The 18,321-nt window shown below is 39.7% G+C and overlaps 1 protein-coding gene across 3 annotated transcripts in view; it reads left to right on the top strand.

Annotated features, from left to right (window-relative positions):
- The window catches only part of CDKL2 (cyclin dependent kinase like 2), a 28,388-nt gene extending 14,532 nt beyond the window's left edge, over window positions 1-13,856 (top strand). For 2 of the 3 annotated variants that reach the window (XM_014068227.2, XM_087713341.1), the window contains exons 9-13: window positions 1,155-1,444; window positions 8,728-8,821; window positions 9,718-9,835; window positions 10,887-10,993; window positions 11,465-13,856. In XM_014068227.2, coding sequence (XP_013923702.2) covers window positions 1,155-1,444; window positions 8,728-8,821; window positions 9,718-9,835; window positions 10,887-10,993; window positions 11,465-11,524 — 669 coding nt within the window. In that variant the 3' untranslated portion in view covers window positions 11,525-13,856. Of the gene's footprint in view, window positions 1-1,154; window positions 1,445-8,727; window positions 8,822-9,359; window positions 9,654-9,717; window positions 9,836-10,886; window positions 10,994-11,464 lie in introns of those variants that run through there. The other variant, XM_087713342.1, reaches the window with a different exon arrangement.
- Window positions 13,857-18,321: the final 4,465 nt, after the last annotated feature.

The following is an 18,321-nucleotide window of genomic DNA, read 5'->3' as shown; positions in this document are numbered from 1 at the left end:
AGTCCCCCACCCCAAATGTATTCAGCACATTTGAAAAGTAGACAAAAGAAAGTAATGTCATTAAAAAATAAACAGAATAATTCTTGTAGTAAATCAGACACTGTATTAAGATTTTTTTGTTACTGAGAAATTCTTAATAATTGTTCTTCCAGAGTAATATAAGACTTTTTAAAATATATATGTATACCATAGAAACTCCTGCATACAGAAGTGTTTAGAAATTGCATTTCAAAAATGAAATAACTTTTTTGCTGTCATTTTCGCTGTCAAGTTTGACTCAGATGATGATGGACAATTTGAATACAGAAATAATTGGAAATTTATGTATTTATCATGCAGGAAAACTCATTCGAGAACCATGATTGGCGTTAGCTGTTTGTCTAGTGTACACTTGACAACAGACTTGATTTATTGCCATCTCTGTCAAATTCTTATTATAAATGTGACTTTTTCTGTGTTTCATTGAGATAATATAGAAGCTGAATTCTTCCATAGTTGAATCAGGATAATTGTATATATATAACAGTACTGTGGATTTGGATGTGATTGGTTGCCTCTTGCAGATAGAAATAATATTTTTCCCCATGTAGTTCTCCTAGTGTCACTAAATGGTGATGTCAGCCTCTGTTTCGCTATTTGCTTTCGGCTGCCATTGAAAGTGGGTGGTGGTATTTGGGAGGGGAATATTTGGTACAGGAGAGATTGTTAAAAGGGAGTTTTGTTCTCACCCTCTACTGCGCATGCTGAAGACTGGTGTTTAGAGTTGGTCAAAGCCAACCATCCTGCATACCAACCTGATGATGCTCCTTGGAGATGAAACCCACATGATGCCTGAGGGATTTGCAGATTGGACAATGGGATGGGGGTTACTGGGAGGGGGAGGGGGTTGGACAAATATTGATATGTATGATTTTGCGCACTTTTGCCTCAGACCTTGCTTTGCTTAGCCCTCTATCTTTTCATAACCAGTAAAAGTACTCTTAATTCTGCAAAATGGAGTTAAGTGATTTCTTTCTTGGTTGCTGAGGAAGGCCGGTTTGACAGGTGCAAATGTTGACAGAATTACAGTTTTCTGTAACCTTCATATAACACTGCCTTTTAATTTTCACTTGTGTTCAGTTCATTTGTGGTATTTGGTTTGTGTCTTATAACAGGATCTAGGTGTTAATTCAAAGCTCAAAAACTCCAAGCTATTCAGAATGAAAGTATCTAAGGCTGACATACTGAAATCTGAAAGATCATCATGTATGAGTTTCCTGTATGATAACAGTGTTGGACAATTTAATACAATTCCAATATATCTAAAGGATTCAAGCAGTAGCCTAGAATATGTGAAGAATCCAAGCATAGTAATTCCTCCCATTGCACAGAATTATTCCACCACACAATCCAGCATCGATGGGACCCCCACAATGGGGACAACATTGGCAAGCCATAATTACAGGTACACAGTCAGAGTAAACTATCCAATTGGTATCAGTATTTAGAAAATATATATTGTTGCATATTATCTAATGTTACTTAAGGACCAATTCATACATTAGTAGTATTACATTATTTCTATTGTATTGTATTCTATTGTATAATGTACTTATTTCCCTTACATCCCTGCGACCAATAAGATCCCATAGACTAGGCCTCCTCCGTATTCCATCGGCCAGCCAGTGTCGGCTGGCAACCACAAGGAGGAGGGCCTTCTCAGCAGTAGCCCCGGCCCTTTGGAACGAGCTCCCTGTGGAGATTCGTACCCTCTCCACCGTCCAAGCCTTCCGCATAGCCTTGAAGAACTGGCTCGCCCGTCAGGCCTGGGGATAAGGATAGTTACCCCTCCCGAATGATGAATGTATGTTGCCTACCATTTTATTATATGTCTCTATCTTGATGTTTGTATCCCCCCATTCCCAGTTTTATGTGAGCCGCCCTGAGTCCCCTCAGGGAAAAGGGCGGCCTACAAATTCTAATAAAACCAAACCAAACCAAACCAAACCAATTTCCAAATAGGATGAAGATCCTACTTGGAAATTGCTCCAACAGTATTTTTTCTTAAGTTTACGCCTCATAGTTAGTATTCGTTTAAAAATACACACTCAATTGTGAAGTAGTGGGGAAAAAAAGACCTATAACTGTATATACATTATAGAGTGAAGGTTGAAGAGGTAGGAAAAGAAAACTCTTACCTAGCTATTAGCAAATGTTACCACATAATCACTATATAGCATGACAACTTCAATATTAATTCATGTTAGCAGTCTTCTATACAAACAATGACCCAGATTGAACCTGAACAGTGAGACAAGAGACTTTAATGAGTTAGTTTGCATGACAAAACAAGATCAATTTACCCTGAAAGGCCTGTATGTCTTACTGAGGGTTTCCTACAGAATTAAGAACAGCGTGTTTTTCTCTCTCCTTATTTGAAAACTCAAGTTTCCCTCCGTGTAATTCAGCTTCATAGCATTTAGAAAAGTTTCCATAGAAACGGTATTTGAATGAGTGAGAGTCAGCCAGACCAAATTCCTATGAAATTTTATTGCATGTTGTCAAGGCAATGAAAGCCATAAAGGGCCCATCACCCCCAAGACAATTCAATCTGTGTGTGCAAGCAGTGATCTCCAGTGGGCCATCTGCAAATTGCAGTCCAGCCAAAAATACAGCTTATCTTTGAGTACAAGCCGTAAGCAAGTGCAACTTACTATTTCGCTACCTTTTGTTTATAAGTTATTGAAAGACGGTCAAGCCCTTTGAGAAATTCCACGTCCAGCCAGGTTACCAGACGGATTCCGAGTTTGGGTGAAAATTCCTTAGGAATGACAAAGCTGAAGAGGAACTGGGTGAGCTCAGAAGGGATAACGCCATTGCCAATAACTCCAAACAGTACCACAACGCACCCTAGTGGTTAATAAGTGAATTGCACCTGCATCTGCAAAGTATTGCAACGCAGCCTGGTGGTCAACAAAAGAGCCTGTGTTTGCAAAGTATCGGAACGCATTCTAACGGCTGACACGTGAATAACCTGAGTTTGCAAGAACACCAATGCACCCCCTAGTGGCCGACAAGTGAATTGAACTCAAAGAATTTAAAGAAATTCTCTGAATTAATCCTGGTCATAGAATTATTGAATCTTTCTAGTGATGATGACAGAAGGATCAGACTTGCCGAACCCCATGCTTGAACCCAATACAGATTCGGTATTAGTTGACCAAAGCTCAGATTTAGATGTCCAGCTAGCAGAAGGGTTAGAGGCACCTCAGATATCCTATGACTTTAGGCAGTACAGAAAGCCTACACAGATTAAGCAGTCAAACCTCTTGGAGGAATGGGACAGCATCTATCAAAGGTACGAGAGTTGTTGGGAGTGGTTGCAACACTTCTGCGATGAACTCAAAGACAATTTACCACCTGAACGTCTCCAAACCTTAAGTGAGGACATGGATGTATTCTATGCACAAGGGGCACTATATGGAGAATGCCTCTGCAACACCCAGAGACAACTAAAGGATGATGAAGAAATCCAGGATAAAATACTGTTCATTCAGACATTAAAAGAGGAACGCGTAGAGCAGTTTCGTTATGGCAAAGGTCTTATCCAAACCAGCCTGAGGAGGGAGACCGCCCTGGGCAAGAAGGCTGAGTCCGATGTGCCTCATCCTTCGCATGCATCATCTCAGCGGCCACACAAAGCCTCCTCTCACGCTTCTAAGAAAGCGTCCTCATCTAGTCCCAAGGATACACAAGGAGGAGAGGCCACATCTGTGGTATCTCATCGTTCACACAGGTTACTATGGCAGTCTCAAGCAGCTTCCTCCACATCTCCAGAATAGCCTTATCTTTCCAACCAAAATCAATCCAATCTCGAGCGGGTAGCAGCATCTCGCAACAATCTTCCCATTACAGTCAAAGGTCACGGGCATCTCTAGTTGCAAAAGCACAAATGGAAACTGAGATGGCCAAAGCAGATCTACAGACAGCTAAAGAAGAGCAGCTGCTGAAGGAAGAGATGGCAACCTTGGGAGCCACAGCTCAAGCAGAGATGGCAATCTTGGAAGCCAGAGCTCAAGCAGAGAGAGCAGCTGCAGAAGCCAGAGCTCAAGGAGAGAGAGCATCTGCGGAAGCAGAGAGGGCAACTAAGAAAGTTAAAGTTCAGGTTCGATTAGAATATCTTCAATTCTAGCGGGAAGCGAAAGGAAGACTAATACGGGCCAAAGCTGTACATGCTGAGGCTGATGGCGGCTTCCCTGACTTTGATCCTGGAAATCTAGAAGAAGAAACCCCTGATGCACATGTGAAAGCTTACATAGACGACTAATGCGTGGTACAACAGAGACAATCACCAAACCAACAAACTAATGAGGTGGATCACATCGTTCAAGTTGTATCACTTGACCCCTCCCTTGGAATGGGAGAATTTACCCCGACAAATCCAGCCACATGAGGTGCCCACAACAATTTTCCAGTGATGGTGAATAATCCTCAACCAGTAGGAACACAAGTAGCCACAAGTAGCAACCTCAATGCCAAAGCAAAAGATTTCCAGTCAATATGGCAAGGCAACTTGAACATCAACGAACAGAGTAATCAACATGAACAACTGACAGAGCAACATCGAAAGCAACCTATGCCCACGCTGTGGCAAGATGAAGCCACACAGTATCTTTCCACAGGAAAATATCAGCTGTTGTCGGCAACCGTGTTTACACCCACAGATCGCAATGGCCTGAACCAACAGGAGACCGCTGGCCTGAACCCACCAAAGTCTTGGAGCACACTGTACCATTTCCCCCAGCATGCAAGACCAGAGTAGAATGGCAGTCCTGCTGGAGGAAGGTGGACTTGGGATCTCAAGGAACACAGAAGTTCTCTGACACGCCAGGCCAACCCTATCAAATATGGAAGCATATCTTCCTAAGGGCTGTTCGTGCCGAGAACGTACAGCCAGATGGAGAGATCATACATATGATGGCCTGGCTAGGCCCAAAGTCTGCACAAATGGTTACAGGTATCTACCACACCTATCTGAAGGATCCAGTCACAGCCTGTAAAGAGGCTTGGGAAGAACTTAATCGGCGGTATGGCACATCTGCGATGACCGAAGACACACTCTTGAAGCAGATCAACAATTTCCCTAATATCGGTCGGCACGACCATGATATTGTGGTCATTCTCCATACTCATTAAGCAACTATGGGTAGCTCAACAGGCCCCCAAACTAAATGGTATGTCATGCCTCGACCAATACGCAATGCAGCTACATATCGTTTGAAAGTTACCAGAACTGTTAATTGAAAAATGGATCAAAGTTTATTCGCATTACAAGGCGAACAATCAAAGACAAGATCCCCCCCTTTGCTTTTCTTGCAGATTTTGTCCACCAGCAGACAATGACATATACCAATTCCCAAGCGCAAGCTTTTAGAAGTCCAGAGTCCCCAGGGAGCAAAAAACATGTTCTGAACCACGGACCGATTAACAATCCCATACAAGACACAAGGGAAAGAACCTTTGCGACTGCCTGCAAAACCCAAGTCTTCAACTCCACCAGGAACATGACAGATGTGCTACTACCAAGGGCAGTTCCAATTAAACTATCAACAACGAAGTCCCATTCTGTCCATTCCACAAAACTTCCCACTCTTTGAACGTATGTAGAGTGTTCAGAATAAAGCCCATGGAAGAGAGGAAAGCTCTAATCGGCTTACCAAATCTGCTTTAAATGTTGTGATTCCACAGAGCACATACCCAAAATGTGCACAGCCAAAGTGCAATGTCACCTTTGCAAGAGTAACAGACACCCTGGCGCCCTCCATCAAAACTCCATGGTGATGCATCGACCAATGACTGACCCTCCACAAGACGCTAAAACGCACCCAGAAGCTAACACAGGTATGTCAGGTGTACCACAGTATGTGGTGATTCCTCCACGCCTCGCACATGCCATAAGATCTGCCTAGCCAAAGTCTATCTTGCGACACACCCAGAACAGGCCGTAAAGATGTACATAATTCTGGATAGGCAAAGCACCAGGTCGTGAGCAAGGTCAGCATTTTTTGATCTCTTCGACGTCCAAAGTGAAGAGATAGAATTCACAATATCAGGGTGCACTGGGTCCCAGTGCACGGTGGGGAGAGAAGTCAAAGTATTCTACATAGAAGCATTAGACGGAAGCGCACAGTTCTCATTGCCGCCATTACTAGAATGGGACGACCTACCAAATGATCACAACCAGATTGCGACATCAGAGTTAGCAAATAACAGACCTCACCTGAAACACATAGCCAATCACTCCCCCCCCCCCAGATCCTGAAGCCAAAATCCTGCTCCTGCTGGGAGCAGACCCCTCCGCAGCCTTTCTTCTGCAGGAAGTAGTTGAAGGCCCAATGGATGCCCCATTTGCCCAGAAGACAAGACTCGGTTGGGTCATCTTTGGAACAGTGTGTGTAGATAGGCTAGGAGTCCCAACCCAGGCGACTGTCTTCACGGCCTCCATTGTTAGTAATGGGAGAGCATCTCAGTTGAAACCATGCCAAGAACACTTCACGACTTCCTCAATCAAACCAGTTTTAGGGGCAACAGTGTTCCAGACCAGCAAAGAAGACAATGACTTGACTTTGTTGATAGAGAACAAAGAATTTCTGAGGCTCATGGTCAAGGAATTCCAACAGGAGGCCACCAAGAATTGGATGGCTCCAATACCCTTTCGCATACCAAGACAGCGGTTTCCAAATAACTATGAGCAACCTTTCTCTCGCCTCTTCAATCTGAGACAAATCATAAACATGAAAGCTCATTTAATGGAGTTCCGAAACAAAATAGTCTAGAACGGACATGCAGAACTTGCTTCACCTCTGAGAATTGATGAGGAATGCTGGCACCTGCTATCCTTTAGAAAGTACCAACCACAAGAGCCAGGCCAGATTCGAGCAGTTTTCAATACCAGCGTGCAATCCCAAGGCCCCTCTCTGAACAAAGTGCTTCTCAAAGGTCCTGACCTCACCAACAGTCTGTTCATCATGCTTAATCACTTCAGAAAGGAAACAAAAGCCATCCTGTACAACATCCAGCAGATGTTCTACTTATTCCTTGTCAGAGAAGACCATCAAAGCTATCTATATTTCATGTGGTCCAGTGACAAACAGCACAACCAACGGAAGCAAGAATGGCAAATGTGGTATGCCTTCCTGAGTTGTCCAAAGAGTTCCTGTCCAAGTACGTCCCCATCTTGCCTACTGCCACAACGAAGGCAATAGCAGCCGTAGGATACATCAAGGTCTATGGCGGGGAGAACAGCGTTCACATCGTCCACGGCGGGGAGAAAAATGTTCACATCATCTACGGCAGGGAGAACAATCAGTCTCATCAGGGGAATGGTGAAACTAGCACCACAAATACCCATCAACCAGTCCCAAGAACCAACTCGTTTCAAACACCTCTCCAGCCGGAAGCCTCTCATGTTGGGCTTAGCAGTGATCGTCTTCACCACCCTCGTGGCAGAGGGGGCAGCTGTCATCAACTCTCAAGTCTTGGTTCCAGAGTTTTTGGATCCTGAAAAACCAACTGTCCTCATCCCAGCCACCTTACTGACCCAGAAGACAAGTGACTGGGAACCAGCAGGGAACTTCGTTCCCAAAGACATGTATTGGAACTTATGGCCTAAGGGACTTGTGTCCACTGGAACTCACGGACTTGTGCACCAAGCCCTACCTAGTAATGATGAACTAGTTTGCCAAATGGAAGCTCAGGTTGCAAAGCAGACTTCCACCAAGAAGCTCTACACCAGATCAATCTGCGACCTGCGACCTGTTATGGAAGACTGAACTAGAAGATTGAACTTCAAGCTTTGCATGCTTTGTGTTTAGGTGACTGTTTGCACTGTTTGATGCTATGCCTTGTGTAACCCAGTTAATCAGTTAGTTAGGTTTGCATGCTCGGATAATTAGTCAATTAGTTACATGTTTGATGTTATGCCTTTGTTTATCTCAGTTAATTAGCTAGTCATGCTATGCCTTGTGTAACTCAGTTAATTAGATAGTCAAGTTTGCATTTTTTATGCCATATTTTTGTTTGCCTTTAGTTAAAAGTTAGTAAGTAGTGGAATTTATAATTCCAGGTCGGGAGTGTGCTGACTCAGGTTAAACAGTATATAACTATTGTAAGAATGTCTTCTTTAAGAAAGTACCTCATGGGAGATACAAATCCTTTATGGGAAATATAGGCAGGGATGCCTTGTGGGAAATGTAGTTCCATGACATGTGACCACATCTGTGTTCCCTAATTGGATGCTGGGCCTCTCTCCTCCCGGGAAAATTGATTTATGACCAGATGCTCTGTGAAGAGTTTTTGGTGTTAATTGAGAACAATGGGATAAACGCATGTTTCCTCACCCCCGCTTCATCAGAAAAATGGAAAAGTATAGTTTTTTCACATCGCACAATGGACAGATCTAAGGTCAGAAGTATCTTAATATTGAACTTTATGTTTGCTTCTAAGAATTCCTATTAATAAATTGATCTGAGAGACATTAATCCTAAAGCGTGAAGTTGAAAACTTACTGGGCCCCTGGCATGGTTACACACCGGGTCCAGAACACAGATGTAGATCTAATTAATTTCTGCAAAGTCTCAACCTATTCTGCCTGTAGATCAGTCTGGGACAATTGTATTTTTCAATAATATAGTCTTGGAGCTGGCTTTTAAATTTAAGGATGCCCATTCTCTGTGTGTTTATTTCTAGAATTGATGAGAAAACCAAAACATATTTGAATCCTTGTATCAAGCAAGGGAAAAAATCACCAGCAGGTCACTATAATATGAACTTAACAGCATCGGTAAGCTCTCTTCGAAAATATTTGAGCGTTCCTGACATTTGGCATTTATGTAGCCGCATCTTGTGAGAATTTGGGATAACATAGGATGAGCTTTACACTTTACTCATTTTACACTTTACCCATTTCTATTTAGAAAATATATATCTTGGAAAGTGGGCAGAAGCGTTAGAAGTGAAGTTCCCTATACTTCTTCCACATGCACAAGAAAGTAGGGCCTTTCTCTTAACATGTTATATCTCCTTGCTATTTTGATATCCTGTTGTTCAGTTAAAATATTCTACTATACTCATCAGCCAAAAATGTTCCGATGATTTAAATAAAATCAATAAAAATAAAGGAATCCTACCAGCAAACCTATAGTGAAACATACACAGTACCAAGTAGAAGAAAAAAACACAAGGAAGAAAGAAGGGAAAAAAATAAGCATTTTTTCAAGTACAAAACATTTGTAGTGGGGGCGGGAGAGAAGAGTTTTTATAATCCCTTTCAGTTACAAATTTGTAATTAATGCTTTTTTCTTTTTGTGTCTTCTTAACAGGGAGAGACTTTATTTTTACCTAGAAAGTCTTATCTCCTACTATTAGATGCTGCTCAAGCTTTCAACTTTTCTTAATAAAGAAGAGCCTGATTTAACTTAACTTTAACTGATTTCACCATAGCATTATTTCCCAGCCAATATCCCAACATTATATTTTCAATAGCTATCACTTCTTTCTGGAGATACCCCAACTCTCTCTATTTTGTGGGTGAAAGTTCTTTTGGTGTTTGAGAGTGGGCTTGCTATTTGTATACGATATAGTAAATATTTACTACTGCTTATATAATTTCTGCATACAGTGTTTCAATTTAGACTTTATTTTTTGCAAAACCTTCACATTTTATTTGCTTGGTAATAGATGCCAAAAGAAAACAATGCTCTTCAGTCCCTCAAGAAAAAGTGGGAGTTTTCTAAAGCAGAGGTCCATTTGCCAGAGCTTAATTACAGCCATCTCCCTGAACTCAAAGGCGTGGATGGTAAGGATTTGTGTATGGTTTTAGAATGTTTATGGCCAATTTTTATTAAAAGATTTTTTAAAACCTACAGAAACATAGAAGGAGAAAGTCATTGTGCGGCCATATAAACCTATTTAATAAATAAAGAAAAGATAAAGACTATCAAGAGAATAAGAAAAAGAAAGATACCTGAAGAAGCAGTTTCTGGTCTCCTTTGTAGCAGTTAGCATAGCAATTACATCTCTACCATCTCATATTGCATATTATAGTTCCTTCTAATAAACAAACCTTTTAAATCATTTGTTCATTTTTAACCACTTTCAGCAAAAAGTTTATAAAAGAAGTCAGTCTTTTACATTTTATAGTTCAGAATTTATTGAATAATGATAACATTCAAAGCTAAAAAGTACAGCTCAATGTATCATTGCCCATTACATTTTTCTGAAATGTGATAATTCTAAGCAAAATCGAAATATTGATGAAATTTTAACTACTCTATCTAAACTAGAAACATTAATGTTTTGTATTTTTAGTGTTTTTTCAATTCATTTCTATGCATGCAAGTTCTGTACATGATATATCCTAAAATTCATTATGCATATGTTGTGCACAGATGTTCAGCCCATAATAAACATGCGTTCTGTCTTTGCTGCAGATGTGGATGACTGTAGTTGATATTAACCTGCCCATTTGTCTGGAATTATTTTAGTCCTTATTAATTTTTTAATTAAGGGAATGGAAAATATTTGAGCTAAATATTTCTAAGCAAGCAAACTTGAAAAAAAACCTCATTTAAAAGATACCGTGTAGCTGCCTAGATTCTGTTAAGCTTCAATTATCTTCCTACCAAGCCAGCATGACCAAATGCAATGATAATGTGAACTGTAGTCAAACAATCGAGGAGGGCCACATGTTTTTCACCTTATTATAAATCAGTGGCTAGAAAATAATAGTTGAAACAGTCAAATCAAAATAAAAAGTCCTATGTTGCATTGTACATTTTAGGGAGTCTGGTACTTTTGCAAAGAGTAACTTCTGTTAAACAAAAATCAAATGTTTCCTTCATAAATAGTTTGGAATTCCAGATTTCTAAAGAAAGAAAACAAAATTGTTCCAGAGTCTCGCATGCCATCTCTTGCCACAATAGATCTTCAGAATCCAAATCTGGCTCTGTATCAGGTATTCAGTTCCTTTTATTTGGGGTGTAAAAAAAATGCATACACAATTTATGGCATTTATTTTTCTTATCATTATTACCTGTGAAGTATGTAGGGTGTTCCTTAAGAAGAAAAAACTTATTGCTTTTCATCTTCGTATTTATTAATAAATGTATTGAAATAAAGCAGAGAATATCATAAGTATATTTCATACAGCTCAGTTAGAATACCATTATATCAATATTATCTGAGAAGAAATATGAGAGAGAATCTTTAGAGAAAGGTAACAGAAATATTTATGAAGCTGGAATTTTTAATATGTAAAAAGATGACTTAGGGGAACATAATAAAAGTTTTAAAAATTATCTTAATACGATCAAACATGATAATAGATTCTAGTTATTGTTATTTCTTACTGATGTTTTTGGTAACACTGACTGCTGCTCAAGCATCAGCATGCTTGAAATTCAGTCAAAATTTACTTGATTTGCAGATATCTGGAAGCTCCTTGCAAGATACCTCAGAAGCCACCTTCCCCAAGGTGGAGCTTTAGTAACAAGCGGAATTGTCAACTCTTACGTGATTCCCATTGATCACACATCTGCATCACTTTTACACCCTTATGGAGGTACTTTGAAATTGGGGAAGGAGAGGCAGTTGATAGTATTTTGCTGTAGCTAACATAATGGCAATAAAAGGCAAAAATGATTTTATGTTAATTAGCACTATGGTACTAAGGCTGCTATTTCTTTTATAATGTGTTGTGCATGAAGAAAATAATCTACAATTAATCATTTCAGTGATCTTGCATATCTCTAACAGTTGAAGATAACAATTAAACAGATTTAACCATTTAAAGGAAATTCTCCATTTCCTCAATGCTGATTCACATTTTCTATAGAAAAGCTGTCCATCATTATACAGTAAGTCAGGCTTTGAAAGAATCTATCTTACTGACTGTTCACATATTATGAAAAATGGCAAACAGACGCAGGTATCCATGGGGCCAAAACAGAACCAGTGATGAAACATATATCAAAATATTGCAACACAAACTTCAGCCCTTACATACTTTCATTCACCATTGCAAGATAAATATGAAAGGGCAGAGATCTCAACACATATTTCATAATTTTGGCATCTTCATTGCTATTCGTACATGCCTGTGAAATTGTGTATGACTTAGCACTAAGTATGAATTCAAGCATGTAAGAAATTTAGACAGAGAAGGCATATTTTACAAAATTGTCTTACTCTAATAGGTACATTTTTTTCCTTTTTATTTCAAATTCCTTGCTATGCAAGTTGCAAATTGAATTGAAGTCATAAAGAAACCAGGGGAAGACCATTGACTTTGATATCTTATTCTTTAACTTTCTTTTGAGTATCAAATTCAGTCCTGTGAAAACCAGAATTTTGGGCTTAAAAGCCTTAACTCTGATCTAGCAGGGAGAGGGAGGTGGTGGTATAGAAGTGCAAAATATAAGTAAATAAAATCTTTTATAAACTCCTAAAGCAAAACAAAATTAGTATACTTTTCATTGACATAAATCTGTGAATTCATATCAGTGAAACTATAGGTTGATTCTGACAATCAGGTGTGTCAAACTCAAGGCCCATGGGCAGGATCCAGAACACGCTTAGATCTGGCCCACAGGGAACTTGGAGGACTGGGCCACGGTGCCTCTGCCAACGAAAATGGAGTTTGAAAGGTCTGCATCTGGCCGCATCCGTTTCATTGGCAGAGGGTTGCAGGAGGCTGTTGCAATCGAAAATGGAGCTCGAGAGCCTGTTTTTGCTGGCAGAGCACTCGTGCCACCACAGGTGCCCCTGACACAAGTGATATCGAGCTGGCCACACACACCCTGGCCATTCCCCTTCTGCCCCCCCCACCCCCCAGATTTCAAACACAACCCTGATGCAGCCCTCGATATATATAGCCATAATATTAGCATTTTGTATGAACCCTGGCAGTTGTGGTTTATTCAAGAGAGCATGGTTATGTTAACTGTAAGTAGAAACAGTACACAAACAGACCTAGTAATAGTATTTTAAGAAAAAGAGAAAACAACACTTTGGTAAAAGATAAACTATTGTTTAATATTATTTTTATGCTTTTGGTTAAAATTCATGAGTTACAGCTTGTATTTGCAATGTCTATGACAAACACTTTCCTCCCATAATAAATTAACTTGGATGAATTAGAAAAATACTAACATGATATGACCTGATTAGTTCTTGGATAAAAGATCAAGACATTTCAAGTTTGTAGATCCTGGAAATTTGAAAAGAAAAAAAAAATCACCAGTCAAGCGCTCAGCATTGAAGTCACCGGAAGTCAAACTCAATTCAAGGGATGCTTTTCTTTGTATAAGCTTTCTATCAAGATTGAGAGAATGCTTGCAGTTATTCATAGCTCTATGTCTCTCTATTCATTTTCACTGAATTATCTTCATGTATTTACAAGCATGCATTCAAGGAAAATCAGCACTCCTAAACATTATGTTTGAAAATTGGGTCTCTATAAACTACCCTTGATCTCCATTTACACTTTAATTACCCTTGGGTCGTAGATCTCACTAAATTATATGTTCCCAATTCTTTAATACCATGAGCCTTGTATGAAATTGAAGTTAATGTTATTTGAGTAGTACTTTTTTCTATCATTGCACCCAAATAATATGAATTGATCATTTTAAAGCATTCTTTATAAGACATGTTATTAAAGATGCTTAAAAAGTGTGTTGTGAATATCAGTGTTTGTATGTATTTGCTCTTATAATGCTCCAACGCATTTGGAAATGCTGAGTATTGTTACTGTTTTGACTAAACAGATATCTAACATTTTTAGCTTCCAGATAATAATAAAATTGTAGTAATTGTAATTATTAGAATACCAGTGATATTTCATATCTACAGCAATAGTGGGCAATCTGAGCACTATGTGGGTTGCCTATACACCTACACTCACACACTAATTTCCATTGATCGCCTTTCCAGCTTGAACAAAATTGAACATTACAGTCCCAACATTCTTCCATTTTGGTGATATATGTAAATTTTAAAACAAATCCAATGTTTTGTAGTACCAACTACATTGCTTAAAAACGCCTGTATCTCTCCTCCCCATGCATACATAACTTTGTACAGAAATGGTCTTCACAAACTTAAGATCACAATCCAAGTCTTAACCTTTCACTAAAGAAGATATATATTACTGGTTGTATCTCCTGAAACTCCCAGCAAGCCAAAAAATAATACCAAATCTAGTCTGCAACATAAACTTGCAGTAAGTTAATACTGATTCCTTCTTTCTAGGAAATACCAAAAACGGATTCACTACATTGCTGTATATTTAGCACTCCACAAGCTAGAATTTTTAAAAAGGCACTTAAATTTGATTTGTAGATGTGTCCTTTGTGTTTGCTACTTTAATTGTAAAGGCATCATAAGAAATACAGATTTATTTTATGTGATATTGAATATACTGATTTGGCAATATGATGTTTCTCTTACTTGCCACTAAAAGCTTTGTAAAACGTAATGAAGTAAGTGGCGTTCTGCAACTACAGCAAAGGACTTGATGTTTGGATGAAATTTTTATGAGAAAGTATTATCTATTTTGTCTTCAGCATTTTAATGAAAACAAATCAATTCTATTAAAATATGGATGGATATTATATTCTAGGGACAGTGCTCATCTGCATTTCCTAGCTGAGGGAGCTTTCATTGTCCAAAGACATTTCCATGGTCATGTAGCCAGCATGACTATATGCCGAGGCGCATGGAACAGTGTTACCTTCCTACCGAAGTGATACCTATTTATTCATTTGCATTTGCAGGCTTTCTAACTGCTAAGAACTGGGGCAAGGAGTTCACCTTGTTGATCACCGCCCAGGTCTTGAGCCTGTGCTGTCAGCTTTCCAGCTGACAAGCTCAGATTCTTTAACTGTTGAGCCATCATGCCCCCCCCCCATGGATACAATTGTTTATTAATTAAAAACCGGTATATTGAATCATAGCCAGATCAGTGATGAAAGAGCTCTTTATAACAGCTGGATAGCTTAGTAGAAAACCATTGTTGATATGAGAGACTGGTGTTCCAATCCTGGCTGGTACCTTCTTACCAGTAGGAGTCCTTGGAAAAATAAACCCTAATGCTTCATCTGTCTATCTCAAAATAAGAGTTATATAAACTAGAAGAGTCATGCTGGCATGGATGTTATCTGGATTCACATGGTCCACATTAGTTATTGAGGAATAGGAGAATGTGATAACAGTTGGGCTACTGAAACAAACCATTAATGGAGATGACAAGAGAACCTGGAATTGATGGAATGCTACCATAACATAGACCTAATGAGAGGGAGTATATGAAATGCATGAGGGAACTTCAACTACACAGAAAAGCTAGTTACCGAACACTTCAACATATTGTGAAGCATGTAGCTGATCTATCTCACAATTTGAGATATATCAGCTATGCATTACATCCCAAATTCAAGAAGACTTGGAAGAAGAACTGGACATATAGCCAACACCTGAAGTGGAATGTCATTTTCACCCCCTCATAAGATCACAGATAAACTAGCTACAATCACCTCCTGAGAGTTGTTACCAAAGCTCAGTAGAGAAATACCATCAGATAATCTATTAGAAGCCTTCACAACAATCCCTGACATCACAATAAATCGAATGAATTGGTATATTCTACAGTTATTGTAATCCTATATTTGGCTTCACAACTAGAAAAACAGTAATACATACTCTCTGGAAAATGAGGTTAGAGGCTAAAATTAAGATAACTCTGAAAGAGGCTAGTTAACTGGTGGAATTACAGAAAGGTATAAAGATTAGGGATAAGATTAGGCTTCTGAAAACATACAAAGCGTGACTCTATCTGAAGTCCTTCAGATGGATAAACAACGGCTTACAATACTGGCTACCAGGCCTAAAAGATAGAGAAGCAGAGGTCAAGAAAACTCGTTCTCCAAAGAACTATACAAAGTGCTCCCAACTGAAGTGCAATAATAGTAACAACAGAGCTACCATTAGCAGAAACTGAACAGTACTGGAAGAACATGGGAGAAAGAGAAGACATAAAACATCAGTGTAAAGTGGTTGCAGGATCTGCAGCATACCAAAGCAGTCTTCCAGAACAAGAACCAGACACCATCACAATTGCAGACATTCAGCAGCAGGTTAAGAACATGAAGAACTGAATAGCACCGGGTCCAGATATGATCCACACCAACTGACTAAGGAAAGTAACAGCAGGGCATGAATGCCTAGCATCACAAATGTATCAGCTAGCAGCGGATTCCCACCCAGACTGGCAGGAAGACAATGTTGATCTTGAAAGATCCCCACCAGGGAACAGCAAAGGCCACTTGCCAATAACCTGCCTCCACACAACATATAAAGTTCTATCATACATTATGGCCACCAAACTACAGAACCATATGGGCCAATATATGAGCTCAGCTCAGAAGAGCATTGAGAACAACATCAGATGCTCCAAACATCTGATGCTCCTAGGTAGAGCAGTTGCCCAAGAATCAAATCTAGACAGACCAAGTACAGCCTGACTGATTGTGACCAGGGGGGGGGGGCTTTGCCCAGGTTCACCTGGTGCACCAGTTGCGGCCCTATTTGGACCGGGAGGCACTGCAAACAGTCACTCACGCCCTCGTCACCTCAAGACTGGATTATTGTAATGCCCTCTACATGGGGCTGCCCCTGAAAAGTGTTTGGAGACTACAATTAGTCCAGAATGCAGCCGCGTGAGCAATACTGGGTGTACCTAAGTACACCCACACTACACCTAACCTCCGTGAGCTGCACTGGCTTCCTATTGGTCTCCGAGAATGATTCAAGGTGCTGGTTATTACCTTTAAAGCCCTACATGGCCTAGGACACGAATATCTATGAGACCGTCTTCTGCCGCACACCTCCCTAAGACCAATAAGATCACACAGGATGGGCCTTCTCCAGGTACCATCAGCTGGACAATGCCGGCTGCCGATGCCTCGGAGTAGGGCCTTTTCTGTTGCCGCTCCGGCCCTATGGAATGAGCTACCCCCAGAGATCCAGACTCTACCCACTCTCATGGCCTTCCGAAAAGCTATTAAAACCTGGCTATTCCGGCAGGCCTGGGGCTGTTGACCTCTGGATTGAGGTCCAGCCCCGCTTAGATTGGGTGCATGTTGTGTCTTTTTTAAATTTGTCGTGTTTTATCTGTTTTTAATCTTTCTTAATTTTTGTTTCTGTAAGCCGCCCGGAGTCCTCCGGGATTGGGCGGCCTATAAATTTAATAAACAGTAAACAGTAAACAGGAAAACCTACGACTTAATGCCACCCACATGGATATGTGAATACTTGGGGATACATCAAATCAACAGGACACCAAGGACTTCCCTCAAAAACTCAATGGGACAATGGAAGACAATATTGGAAATCAGCTCAAGACAGTTCACATAAGTGATCATCAAATGCAGAACTTACCAAGGTGATGTACTGTTTCCACTGCTGTTCGGCAGAGACTTGAACTTCTTTAGCCAGATAATCACAGGGACTGGATATAGATTCAAGTTCAAGAGTGGAACTATTATCAGTTACTTCATCTACATAAATTACATCAAGTTGTATGCTAAGAGTGAATGAGACATCAACTCAATGATCTACTACCTGACACGGATCTATAGTGAGGACATTGGGATATAATTTGGACTGGAGAGGTATGGCAAGTTGGTGATCAAGAGAGGGAAAGTTTCCAGAAAAACAAATAGGTGTTAAGAGCCCAAAGTGTACAATTTCTACATATTTCCTATTTTCTCCTCTTTTGCTCATCCTTATTATTCATTTCATCCCTTGATTGCAATTCCCTGTCTCTAATTTCCCCCCAGACCTTTCCTTTCTCTTCTTATACCCTAGTATTTAAATTAGGAATGCTCAACCCAATGGCTAATATGCGAAAAGATACATACTTTGGTTTTCTTAAGAGTATATCCCTTGAATTCAAAAGGAGGATGTAATTAATTAATGGAGATTTAATTGCATGGTTTTTTTTTCCCTAATTGACTTTTATATGACTTATTTTTTGCATAAGAGGAAATACTTAATTATTATCTTCAGTCTTATCTCCTGTATCAAATAGAAATATTATCGTTTACTGTTGAAATAACTTTTCATTGATGCATGTGACTGATTATTTGTTAAATGATGTGAATAAAACAATTCAGAGATTAGAAAATATATATCTATATTAAAGTGCATCTGCTGTCCAGAGACATTTTTCTATCTAGTTTTAATTAATTTGCTGAAGGCATTTTTTCATATGTGAACTTTGTA

This window comes from Thamnophis sirtalis, unplaced genomic scaffold, assembly GCF_051295495.1.
Source record: "Thamnophis sirtalis isolate CommonGarterSnake01/CBP01778 unplaced genomic scaffold, rThaSir2_p1.2 scaffold_4, whole genome shotgun sequence".
NCBI classification, from domain to species: domain Eukaryota; kingdom Metazoa; phylum Chordata; class Lepidosauria; order Squamata; family Natricidae; genus Thamnophis; species Thamnophis sirtalis.
This window is presented reverse-complemented; position numbering and strand designations above follow the sequence as displayed.